Genomic DNA, 13183 nt, shown 5'->3' with positions numbered 1-13183 from the left:
CTGAGCCCTAATGCTCTCAACCTAAATTTCTTTGGCTTTAAAGAGAAAATTTCTAGGTTCCAAAAAATGATCCCATATGAGACTATAAAAATGTTGAATAGAAAGTGTACATAAAAACTGGAGTTCCTATTGTGCTCAGCGGCAACAAGCCTGACTAGTATCCATGAGGAAGCGGCTTCGATCCCTGGCCTTGCTCAGTGGGTTAAGGCTCCCATGTTGCTGTGGCTGTGGTGTAGTCCAGCAGCTGCAGCTCTGATTCGACCCTTAGCCTGGGAACTTCCATATACTGAGGGTGTGGCCCTAAAAAGACAAAACAAAAAATTATTTATTAGCACCTCAAGACACATTCAAGATCTATGATTCTACTATTTGATATTTAACCATTTCATAGACTATCACATCATCTAAGATAAAAGGTGGGAGACATATCATAGACTCAATACTGAAATAAGTAGTGCAAAGGAAAAAAGTTAGTTAATTTGGGGGTGCATGCATACTCACTTGTGAACTGAAAATCCCCAGTATCATTTGCCTGGGGTGTGGGAAGAAAGTGCTGGCCTTCTTCTGATGTTCCTTCCTCTTTGATTTCCATGATCGATCTTCACAGTTCTTAAACTCTTCCAAATTTTTGTGCCCAAATGTCACTGCCACTTTTCCTCGTTTTGTACAGACGTATCTTCACACTAAAGTCTGGATATCCCACTCTGAAATTCTGCATTTAGGAAACAACAATAGGTGAAAATCCTGGTTATTTCAGAATTCAGTATAAAGCTAAGAATTAAAGGTAGTAGAGATTTCAAATACCTTCATGTGAAGGTCGGATCCTGCCCATCCCACTTGTATTTTTAGTACCAATCCACCCAGTTGAATGTACCATAAGCACTAGGTTGAAAGGATATTCTCTATGCGATGATTTTCTGGTCATAGGCAAAACCTCTAAATCCTGAAGGGTATGTTCTTTCTCTTCTGGTTTATTTTGCAACATAGTAGATGACTATAGGGACTGCTAACTTAATATGCACCTAATTTAGCAGCTAGAGCACACCACATCTGGTCAAGGCATTGTCAAGTTTTGTCAAGGTGAATCCTATCATTGTTCCTTCCATTAGAACTGCCCTTTATGCTCATCTCTCCATCTACCCTTGTTAGAACATTATTCATGAGCACATACAGATCATTTGACATGGAGCTCTTCTTCCAAGGTGAGCCAACAGGTTGTTCAGGGGAGTTTCAAGCCTTATCATGAGCCATAGAATGTCTCTTGCTGCTCTGCCTAATAAAGCTTTAATTGTTTAATCGTTGGGGTATATAGTGAAAAGAATGAATAATACTTCTAAAAAGCTAAAACTCAAAGGCCAATGCAAGCAATGACAAAATGATGAAAATTAACATGGGGAAAGAAAGCCGTCAAGAATTTAACACCCTGTGACATAGATAGCCTCAAATTGTTTCAAATTCATTTTGATATTTAGCATGATATACATGACCAAGAATGAATTAGGGGAAAAAAATCAATGTTGTTTTAAATCAAGTTACCAGTTGAATTAAAATGAACAAAAATCTTTAAGCATCTACCCGGTGCTTTCACGAGACAGCAGCAACTGGGTTTCGTTTAGAATACTGATGTCGTCTCCAGCGTCACAGGTCACAGCCTCACTATGTCTTGTTCTTGAAAAAGCAGCTGTGTTTATAATTCGGTTCTAGTTTTTAAATATCATCTGGCAAAAATTATACCCAGAAAGCTTCTTGAATCTTCAGAAAATATTAAAATAAGGTTGCAGAGAAATACACATTGGCCTCTAAGGATACAACTAGAAATATCTTCTGGGGTAAAGGGCCATAACACTATTAATAAGACAAAATACATCAATTTTAAAAGTATATTTTATTTATTTCTTTATTGAGTTATAGTTGATGTACAATACTGTATAAGTTACATGGGTAAAATATAGTGATTTATAATTTTTAAGGTTTCATTCCATTTATTATTATAAAAACATTGGCTATATTCCCTGTGCTGTATAATATGTCCTTGTGGCTCATCTTACACATAATAGTTTGTGCCTCTTAATCTTCTATCCCTATACTGGAAATAAAAGCAAAAATAAACAGAGACCTAATTAAGCTTAAAAGCTTTTGTGCAGTAAAGGAAACCAAGACAAAATGAAAAGAAAATCCACTGAATGCGAATGTTATGACTGATATCCAAACGATATAAACAGCTCATAGAGCTCAAAATCAAAAAACCAAACAACCCAATTAAAAAAATGGGCAGCAGATCTGAACTGACTTTTTTTTCAAAGAGGAAATGCAGATGGGCAACAGGCATATGAAAAGATGCTCAATATCACTGATCATTAGGGAAATGCAAATCAAGACCACGATGAGATATCACCTCACACCTGTCAAAATGGCTATCATCAAAAAGAACACAAATAAATCTTGGAGAGGATGTGTCAAAAAGGGAACCCTCATGCACTGTTAGTAGGGATGTAAATTGGTACAGCCGCTGTAGAAAATAGTATGGAGATTTCTCAAAAAAACTAAAAATAGAACTACCACGTGACCCAGGAATTCCACTCCTGAGTATTTATGTATTTTTAAATACTAATTAGAAAAGATACATAGAAAAAGAGGGGAGGAGTTCCTGTTGTGGCTCAACAGGTTAAGAACCTGAGTAGTATCCATGAGGATGCAGGTTTGATGCCCAGCCTTGTTCAGTAGGTCAAGGATTCAGTGGTGCTGTGGCTGTGTGTAGGTGGGCAGCTGCAGCCCCAATTAGATCCCTAGCCTGAGAACTTCCATATGCCACAAGTGTGGCTGTAAAAAGAAAAAAAATGAAAAAGAAAAAAAATGATACATGCACCCTGATATTCACAGCTGCACCATTTACAATTGCCAAGATAAGGAAGCAACCTAAGTACAACCAACAAATGAAAGGATAAGCAAAACATGGTATATTGGAATACTATTCAGCCATAAAAATAATAAAATTTTTGCCATTTGCCACAACATGGATGAACTTGGAGGGTTTTATGCTAAGTGAAAAAAGTCAGAGAAAGACATATATCATATGACATTACTTACATGTGAAAGCTAAAAAATACAACCAACTAGTGAATATTATAAAAAATAAGCAGACTCACAGATATAGAGAATAAATTAGTGGTTTCCAGTCGGGAGAGGGAAGGGGAAGGGGCAATATGGGAGTAAAAAATTATATTTTAAATTAAGACAATGCTTTGCACTTTCTTTTTGGACAACTTAAATTTAGAAGTCTTTTCTAATGAGGACAAGTGCACTACATTATATCCAGAACCTAGGACAGATGCATTGGCATTTGTAGAATAACATCTGTGGAAGACCACCGTGTATGTGGAGGTTGAATACATGGACTTCGTTGGCATTGTTGACCAAAGACTCAACCCCTAATTACCCTCAGTCATCTTAAAATTTGAAGAAGAGACCTAAATAAGGCAATATGGATGAATCCTAGGAAAATAATAACCTAGCACATTAATTGTGAATAAGTAATAAATGTCAACACTGTCTGTGGGTTGTGTGCACTGGTGTAACTTGGGGGTGAGTGGAGAGGACCAAAGTAAGATGCCCACAAAGGCTCATTAACATGGTCCCATTTTAAGCACACCACCCATTCAAAACTGAAAAATAAACTCAATTTTAGAGAGAATGGAGTCAGCTATACGAAACAAGGATTATATGATAATCTCCTATGATTCTGTTCATTTCCATTCTATCTTTGTTGCATCTATCAAATTTCAGATCTGATGCTTGTTACCAAGGCACAAGCCTCAAAAGGAATCAGTTGCATTACTAGAAAAATTCTAGAAACCTTAGCATGTCTAGCTGGCAAATATAGCATTTGCCTATGGTTATGGTTAGGTACAATAGTTCCTTTTTCTGTGTCTGTTTGGAAATTTTTTGGTTTGAAGATCATGCACACAAATAGATTGAGGTTTTTACATACCACATACAAATCTAAAACAGCCAGAGAGATTAACCATATTTCTTAAAGAAGAAAGAAGCTACACTAAATATACCTTAAGCAGAGGAGTAACATGATCACATTTGACTTTTTAAAAGTTTACTGGGTGTCTAAGTAGAGAATATACTAGAAGGTAGCAATTTGATAAGGATATCAACCTGTTTGGAGGTAGTTTTAATATTGTAGGAAAATAAAACAATTACAAGGAGCTAAGTCAAGATGTAGGAGATAACTAGAGAAGAGAATCTGCATTCAAAAAAAAATTAAATAGAATTATCTAGACTTGGTGATGGAACTGAGATAATGAAAGACAGAAATTTCCAGAGGAACTCAGTTAACATCTAGACCATTAAACTTACCTGGAGAATAAAGAAGAAAGAATTGCAGCCAAGGATGATGAGTTTAGTTTTAACCATTTTTTTTCTACTATGCCTTAAGGTATTCAGAAAGCAGGGGCACTAGGGTTCTAGATCTTGGGAAAGATACTAAGATTGGAAAAATACGTTTTTGGAAATCACCGCCTAATGGGCGAAGCCAAAGAAATGCATGAAGCCACTGAAAGCAAGTGCATGTAGTGAGAAGATAGATGACTAAGGACTCAAGGTGCACAAGTATTTCAGGGAACAGGAAGAAAAGCTGTCTGGTGAAGGCACCAGCTGCGATGACAAGGGCAGCAAAGAGGAGCAACTAAGGGAACGACATCATCAAATCAGCATGAGATGAAAAATTACATACTGGGAAAATATGTTTGTGACACAGCAATTTTCAGCTTCTGTTTAGACAAAGATGTAAAGAATATTTCTCCTATCATGAACTCAAGAACAAGCTGAATAATACATAAAATCATTACTTTTCTTTAACTAATCAGAGACCTGAGTTCTCAGAGCCACCAACCAGGCTGAAATCTAAGGAAAGATAAATGCCTCCATGGAGCAGAGCTTTCTTGCAAAGGAGGAATGGTTGTCAGACCCCAAACAATGGACCACTCTGACATGGAAGCTGCCAGGAAAAGACTAAAGTAGAAGGCAGAGAACAAATTATCTAGCCACCCAAACCCTTCCCTAAACACAAGTGAATGCTAGAGGAGTTTGAAGCTGGTGGTGCACTGAGGGTGGCCACAGCAACAACAAAACCCAAACCCAGCTCAGTTATTGACTAGATTGATTCAAGTTCCCCAATGCACAAATTAAAAGCTTAGCAAGAAAAGAGGAGACAAAAAAAAAGGAGTTCCCATCGTGGCGCAGTGGTTAACGAATCCGACTAGGAACCATGAGGTTGCGGGTTCGGTCCCTGCCCTTGCTCAGTGGGTTAACGACCGGGCGTTGCCGTGAGCTGTGGTGTAGGTTGCAGACACGGCTCGGATCCCGCGTTGCTGTGGCTCTGGCGTAGGCCGGTGGCTACAGCTCCGATTCGACCCATAGCCTGGGAACCTCCATATGCCGCGGGAGCGGCCCAAGAAATAGCAACAACAACAACAACAACAAAAGACAAAAGACCAAAAAAAAAAAAAGAAAAAAAAAAGAAAAGAGGAAAGCCCACTTGTAGGCCTAGATGCTTTATCTCATGTTCTACTATCCTACACACCACCCAAACTAGATGAAGATGAAGGTGAGGAAGATGATGAAGTCAACCAAAAAAGCAAACAAGTAATCAAGAGAATCAGACGCAGATATGACCCAAACGATGGACCCATCAGAAAGAGAATATACTAAAGACTGTAATGGGAAAGCAAGAAAACTTGCATGATGATATGGAGATGTTTAGAAAAGACATAAACTATTGGAAAGAATCAAATGGGAATGTTAAGAATGTAAACGCAACATAAGAGATGAAGAATGCCTTTGATGGGCTCCTCGGTAGATGTGACACCATCAAGGAAATAATTGGTAAAATTCAAGACAGGCCAATAGAAATAACCCAGACTGAAATATTAAAAAAAAATGGAAAAAAAAATGGAAAATGCATGAAGTCATTCAAACACTGTGAGGCAATAGCAATCAAAATGCATTATTTGAATCTCAGAAGAAAGAAAAAGACAGATTAGATATTTGAAAAGATAATGGCCTAGGATTTTCCAAAAATATTTATATACATCAAAACACTAATCTAAGAAACTGAGAAAACACCATGGAGAGTAGGGTACACACACACACACACACACACACACACACACACACCCCAATAATCAAAAAAGCAAATCAAACAAAAAATTTGTAAAAATTCTACTTATATTCAATCTACTGAGAACCAAAGATAAGGGAAAATTTTTGCAACAACAAGAGCAAAACAGTAAAGCACATATAGAGAAAAAACCAAGAAAATATCTTGGACTTCTTGTTAGAAACTATGTAAGTGACATCTTTAAAGTTCTGAAACTTTCAGCCCAAAATTCTGTACAACATAAAAATAACCTGGACAAATTAAGAGCGATAAAAACTTTCACCCAGACAAATAAAAAACTGACAAATTCATTATAAGCAGACCTGCACAGCAAGAAATATTAAAGGAAGTTCTTCAAGCATGACATTAACAGAGAGATACCTGGATCAAGGAAAGAAATAAAGAGCACTATAAATGGCATAAAGGAAAATAAATGTTAATTTCACCTTTTCTTACTTTCAGTGACTGTTAAAGATAATTGCCCAAGGCAGGGGTTGGCATAATTTTTCTAAGAACAGATAATAAATAGTTTAGACATTTGAGGCCATACTGTCTGTCTCAACCACTCAACTCTGCTTGTTGGGTGTGAAAACAATCCTAGCAGGACTAGTTGTGTGGCTTTCTCTAAGCAGCTTGGCATCCTGGTGGAGGACAGCTGGCTTAGTTGACAGAGTGTTGGGGTTTTGTCTGCTGATGCAGTGAGAGAAGGGTGAAACCAAGAATGGAATATTACTAATGTGACTGAAAAGGTCCTAGGCTGGATTGGGAGGTCATTAAAGGGGAATGAGTGACATACTGGGGCAGAGAGAACTTAGCCCTGAGTGATGAGAAGTCCAGAGTACTGCCACAGAGTAAGTGGGTGGCTGAAATGGTGTGGTGTTGATGGTCCTTAGAGTCCATAAGATGAGGAATCTGGGCCAGCAAAGCCGCTAGATGGGTTATTCCCACGGTGGTTGCAATCACCCAAGGGAACAGCAGGCAGAGCCTGGGACCCAACTATGTCTGGTGAAAAAGTCTAAAGGAGCTTGGCCAATGAGCATGATAAATAGGGGTAGAGATGTGGCATAACCAGACTTAACAGCTTAGGGGGCCTCTCGTGGCACCAGGAAAAATAGTAACCCTGCCCCCAGGCTCTGTGATTATGGCCCTTCTACATTAGAGTAGGCAGCAGGGAAGCAGAAAACTCCAGAAATCCAGGTTTCCATTAAGACAAAGAGACAAAGAACACATTTTCTGAAGAGTTAGAAGGTGGATGAGACTATTTCTCATAGAAACAGAAATCCCCAAGGACCTTATATTTCAAAAGTGAAAGAATCCGAGGAAAATGCAGTCATGGCCATCTAAGCCCATGGCAAAAACGGGGAGAGCACAATGGGCAAAAACATGTGACAGGGTGGCGCACCTCTGTGGCTTAGCAGGTTATGGATCCGAGTTGTCACTGCTGGCTTGGGTTGCTGCTGTGCCACAGATTCAATGGCTGGCCCCAGGAATTTCCACATGCCATGGGAGTGGCTAAAAAAAAAAAAAAAAAATTACATGCTGGGAGGTTCCTGTGGTTTAGAAAGGACCCAGGGATGACATGGATGAAAGGCATCATACAATGGGACATTCTTGGGTTCTACGTGGATCTGGTTACAGATGTTTCCCGGCCTGTTCAGGCCAAGGTCCCGGCAGGGAGTGCTGGAGGCTTGGTGACTGTACAACTCCAACTTTTGTTAGGCTTCCAGACAGTGCTTTGATACAAAGTGTTGAATGAATTACTATTTCCTACCCACGTCACAAAGAAACAGAATAGCAAGCCTCTGGTCTGTTAATGGTACAGCCTCTCAGGAGATAAGCTACTAAACTGCTCGCTTCATGTCAGTGTCACAAAACTTCTGGAGCCAGGATTTCATTCTGCTATACCAGATATAATTCATGATGCCAAAAATCACTTCTAAACAACTGGACTTTGCAATACGGAGCATGGTTGGGCAGAGCTTCCAAGGATCAGCTGAATGCTACACAACGCCAAGAAGTAAAACCAGGAATATGATCCAGATGGAATTTACCTCTACTTTCTCAGCTTCTTTCCCCTCATGGGAAATATCAGTGTACTCTGAAGGCTATCATCACCACGGGATAATTATATCCTCATGGTTTGCAACCAGACCCTTTTCTCAATGATAGGGGTTTATTTTTATTACATATCATTCAAAAATAGTAGTGGAATTTCTAAAAATGATTTTTTGGGAAAAAATTCCCTTTGGAAAAAATTAGCATAAATCAGTGAATATTTTACCTAAAAAAAAAAAAAAATCAGGCATGTATTTAAGGTCAAAGTCCTTCCTGGTTTCTCACGACAGCCCCGAGCAGACAAGAGGACAACTCCCATCACAGCAATTGGATGAATGTTCAGGGGCAGCGAGTCTGCCCAGGAAAACCTATTGTGTCAACAGACAATTGAATTCCCTAGGCCATAGGTATGAGTTTACTACTAATGTTAAATTCTGTGAGGATCTGCTTTGACACAAGGGGAATATAAAGGAGAGTTGTCAGGGGCTCCAGTTTGATCAAAAGTCCAGCTTTGGGAGCTCAGGATTGAACTAGCCAGCTATGTCCTCCTCACCTTCACCATGAGGAAGCAGCACAGATCAGAACAGAACAGAAGCCATGTGGATTGAGCAAGACCAGATAGCAACATCTTTTTAAGACTGCCACTCAAAACGTGGTGCCTGGGCGAGCGTGCACTACCTGCATCACATGGAGGCTTGTTAGAAATGCAGAACCTTGAGACAGACCCCGAATATACTAAATTAGACTCCTTATTGTAGAGCAGGCAATTCCTATGCACATTCAAGCTTGAGAAGCACCACTTTACAGCACAGAAGACCCCCCAGATTCCAGGTTCATCACCTGGGAGAGGTGGGTAGGGAGTTCCACCAGAAGAAAAGCCAATATAGGCTAAGGGCTGTGTTACTTCACCAGCGTTCTAGACTGAAGCCAGGGGCTGTCATGCATCCTAGCCTGGCCTTCAGTTTCTCCAGCAACTGGCTTGTGTCCTATCTCCAGTGTTTCCATTCTTTCCAGGATTTTACCATCTTGGTTATTTGCCTGGGACCCTTGACACCCACCTAAATGGTCACTGAAACTAGCAAAATCTTGATGTTGAGAAGGACAGAACACAAAGCAGCAATACAGACAACTCAGTTCAGCAAGCATGGTCAAAGGGACTCTGCCTTTGATTTGCCTTGTAAATCCGAGGTCTGTCCGCCACTCATTTATTTCAAGTTAGGATTAAAAACAACATGGTCTCTACTGTACATAAAGTAGGAGAGGGAGGCTCTGCCAATCCCTGTGGCAAAGCACCTTTAATCCTGAGAAATCAGAACATCTCAGCACCACATCAGATCTGCACCAGTTTCCACCAGTGCACTGATGTCCTGAGGTTGGGGGGTCCTTGAACCGACTTTGTGAATACAGCTAATCAGCTCTCTGATTTGTTAGGCTGTGTTCTATGATGGTCACACATGTGAAAGCAACCTGAAGAATTACAAAGTAAAGACGTGAAAACATGCTTGATTTAACCTCAATCATCTCTTCCCAAGAGGTTGGTTACGTATGTCTATCGTCACTCTTTAAAATACTGAGATAAAAATTTCTAACGGAAAATAGAATTGAAGAAACTTAAGGAAACTAAGGGATGTTGCATTCAGAGGATGAGAACACTGAGAGCCAGAGATGGGAGAGAAAAACTCCATGGGGCCAGTGGCCATGCTAGGATTGGGAAGAAGACCTTTTGTTCTAAGGTGGGCTTTTACCCTTTTCTTCACAGTGTGACACTCCTGGTTGTTTCTCACACATCATCCAAGGGATAGGAGCTTTCATTAAATCTTCCAAAAAAGACTGAAATTTCATGTAGACTTTCTTCTATAATTACTTCATGTGACACACTGCATTTTGCTTACAAAACAAGAAATTTTAAAACCGGCTTAAAAAAAATTGCTATTACACAGCAGAGGTTTAAAAAATAGTACCAGAGGGTTATATAGCAATTCACTAGACACATATTTTTAATGGCTTTCTCTGTCATCTGAAAACTAAGCAAAAGACAGGAGTCTACTGTTCACACTTAAGATGATAAGGCTTTTTTTTTTTCTGATACTTTTATTCGACAGCTGCATATTCCAAATATAATGACTCCTAGAGGCCCATCTCAAACCTATCTCAAGAAGCAGAGATGTTTAGAGAGAAATTTTAATTTGGAGGGAGGTTGATTCTTTTTTCACACGTACTTAAGAGGACTCTAAGCAAGTGCTGCCTCAGCAATGGCAAATGTATCACAATCCTTCAGAACACTGTCACACATGTATGCCCAAGGCCAGTTAAATACCATGTGCTCAGGCAGAACTAAAACTGAAGCTTTGGCTATATCCTCAGGCCATTTCTAATACAGACATCAGAAGTTATTCATTCAGAGAACTGATTAAATTTCTCATGATGATGATACATTTCAGGTTCAAATTAGTATTGACTGAATTTGCCACAGTTTCTGATGATTAATTGCTCATTTTCTTTTGAAATTCTAAATTTCAAAGTAAGACAGATCATAAATTTAATTAAAATTTTATCTTCTGCTTTTTGTTATGATAGGCAAGTATAAATGTATATTTGTGAACATTATAATTTCATTTTAACTTTCTAGAGACGTTATAGAGTGCCTGAGGTTATCTACAAAGAATATAATATGATATAACTAAGTTTTCACATTCATACCGCTTACCACACACAGATGATGAATTTTTCACTGAAGATCACTTTCTTTACACTCAAATATGTACACAATTGCACATTCTACCTTAAAATATTTACTCAATAAAACTGCACTATGGCAAGGGGAAACAATATGTACACACAGAAAGAGAGAAAGAAAGAGAGAAAGAAAAAGAGAAAAGACAAGGAAAGAAAAAGAAAATTCAGTTGCTAAACTTGAACTGGGAAGAATATCTGCAAAAAGAACAGGTCAGAGTATTGAAGTTCAAAGCCATTGTTCCACCTGCAAATTCATTTAGGATTTCTCTGGTGCATCTCATGCAACTAAAGAAAACCATGGATTAACTTAATGAATTCCCTCTGTAATATGTGCTAATCTTCTATGATCAGATGGAGTATATAAAGGATTATCATTGAGGCAGTATGGTATCCAAGCTCAGATTTTATGTGAAAAGTATATCATTACTTTATGTCCAAATACTGAATAAAACATGTATAGACTTTGCTTTTTCTTTTCCCATCTTTTCAATCTCAGGCTGAGACTCTCCAACTTTTAGGGTAATTTTGATCGTACATGTAAGGAAAAGAAAAGTAATGCCATAATCATTAGTTCACGTGACATTTATTTATTGAGTATCTCTATGGAATATACCGCTGGAAACAGAAAAGTTTCCTTTTATATTCTGTCCTTGCCATAGAACTAGTTTTCAATCCTTAAATAGCATAACCAACATAACACCCACCTCTGCACCCTTCTCTCCCTCCTATTTCCACACTCTCACTCCCCATGCCCATCTATCTCCCTGCCACCACCACAACATTTTAGTACTTAACACTCCCCGGCTCTTTTTCCCTTAGGAAACTACTCTGAGAATTTCTTCACCAGTTGTTGTTCCCTTGTCTGGCATGTTAATAAATGTGCCTTTGTTTGACTATTTCTCGCTCTTGTTCCGAGGTCTTTTATAATTAGCTCTATGTTAGTTTAGCAAGCATATATGAATCCTTTTACATGGCAATGATTATTACAATAATTTAGCATGAGAGAAACCAAAGCAAAGTGGTGAAGACAGCTAATACAGACCCAGGCTACCTAGGTAGCAACTTTGGGACCTTGGGCAATTAACTCAAGCATACTATTTCTTAGTTTCCTTATCATAAATTGGGAAAATGACAATACCCATCTAATGCATTGTGGAAAGAATTAAATAAATTAATATATGCAAACTTTTCAGGTATTCCATTTCTAGCAGAGATGGACCAAGGCAACTAACTGTCGTATCCCCCACCAATAAGAAGCAAACACAAAAAGCAAGCTACCTGAGGATTTTGAAAAATAAACAAATGTAGGAAAATTGTGAAAAGAATCTAAAACTTCTAGAAGTAAGTACATGAAGATAAATTTTTCATTTTCCCCACTGTGTTCTTATAGTTTTGACCTGAAGATAGTCCTCATTTTTGACACTAGCCATAAACTGTGACAAATTTAAAAGAATTGAGATTAAGAACAAGGTCCTACTGTAGAATGTAAGAAAGGGAATGTACATATACATACGACTGGGTCACTTTGCTGTATAGCAGAAGTTGGCACAACATTGTAAATCAACTCTAATAAAAAATAAACAAAAAACTGAAATCCTTTTCTAAAGTTTGATTGTTAGTATACAGAAATGCGACTGATATCTGAATGTTAATCTTATATCCTGCAACTTTGCTGAATTTGTTGATCAGTTCAAGTAGTTTTGGTGTTGAGTCCTTAGGGCTTCTATATATAGTATCATGTCATCTGCATAGAGTGACAGTTTTATCTCTTCTTTTCCTATTTGGATGCCTTTTATTTCTTTTGTTTGTCTGATTGCTGTGGCTAGGACTTCCAATAAAATGTTGAATAGCAGTGGTGAGAGTGGGCATCCCTGTCTTGTTCCAGATTTTAGGGGGAAGGCTTTCTATTTTTCTCCATTGAGTATTATATTTGCTGTGGGTTTGACATAAATTGCTTTGACTATGTTAAGGAATGTTGCCTCTATACCCACTTTGGTGAGAGTTTTTATCATAAGTGGATGTTGGACTTTGACAAATGCTTTTTCTGCATCTATTGAGATGGTCACATGGTTTTTGACTTTTCTTTTGTTAATGTGGTATATGACGTTGATTGATTTGCGTATGTTGAACCATCCTTGTGAACGTGGGATGAATCCCAACTGGTCATGATGTACGATCATTTTGATATGTTGTTGGATTGGGTTGGCTAAAATTTTGTTGAGAATT

General features: G+C 38.5%; 1 protein-coding gene across 5 annotated transcripts in view; it reads right to left on the bottom strand.

Moving 5' to 3' along the window:
• Nucleotides 1–13183, bottom strand: part of INPP4B (inositol polyphosphate-4-phosphatase type II B) — a 694433-nt gene that overhangs the window by 344457 nt on the left and 336793 nt on the right. For all 5 annotated transcript variants that reach the window (XM_047798897.1, XM_047798899.1, XM_047798894.1 and 2 more), the window contains one exon: nt 502–712. In XM_047798897.1, coding sequence (XP_047654853.1) covers nt 502–592 — 91 coding nt within the window. In that variant the 5' untranslated portion in view covers nt 593–712. The remainder of the gene's footprint in view (nt 1–501; nt 713–13183) is intronic.

The sequence above is a fragment of the Phacochoerus africanus genome, chromosome 10, assembly GCF_016906955.1.
Source record: "Phacochoerus africanus isolate WHEZ1 chromosome 10, ROS_Pafr_v1, whole genome shotgun sequence".
Lineage (NCBI taxonomy): Eukaryota > Metazoa > Chordata > Mammalia > Artiodactyla > Suidae > Phacochoerus > Phacochoerus africanus.
The sequence above is the reverse complement of the archived record's forward strand: the minus strand, read 5'-3'. Positions and strand labels throughout refer to the sequence as shown.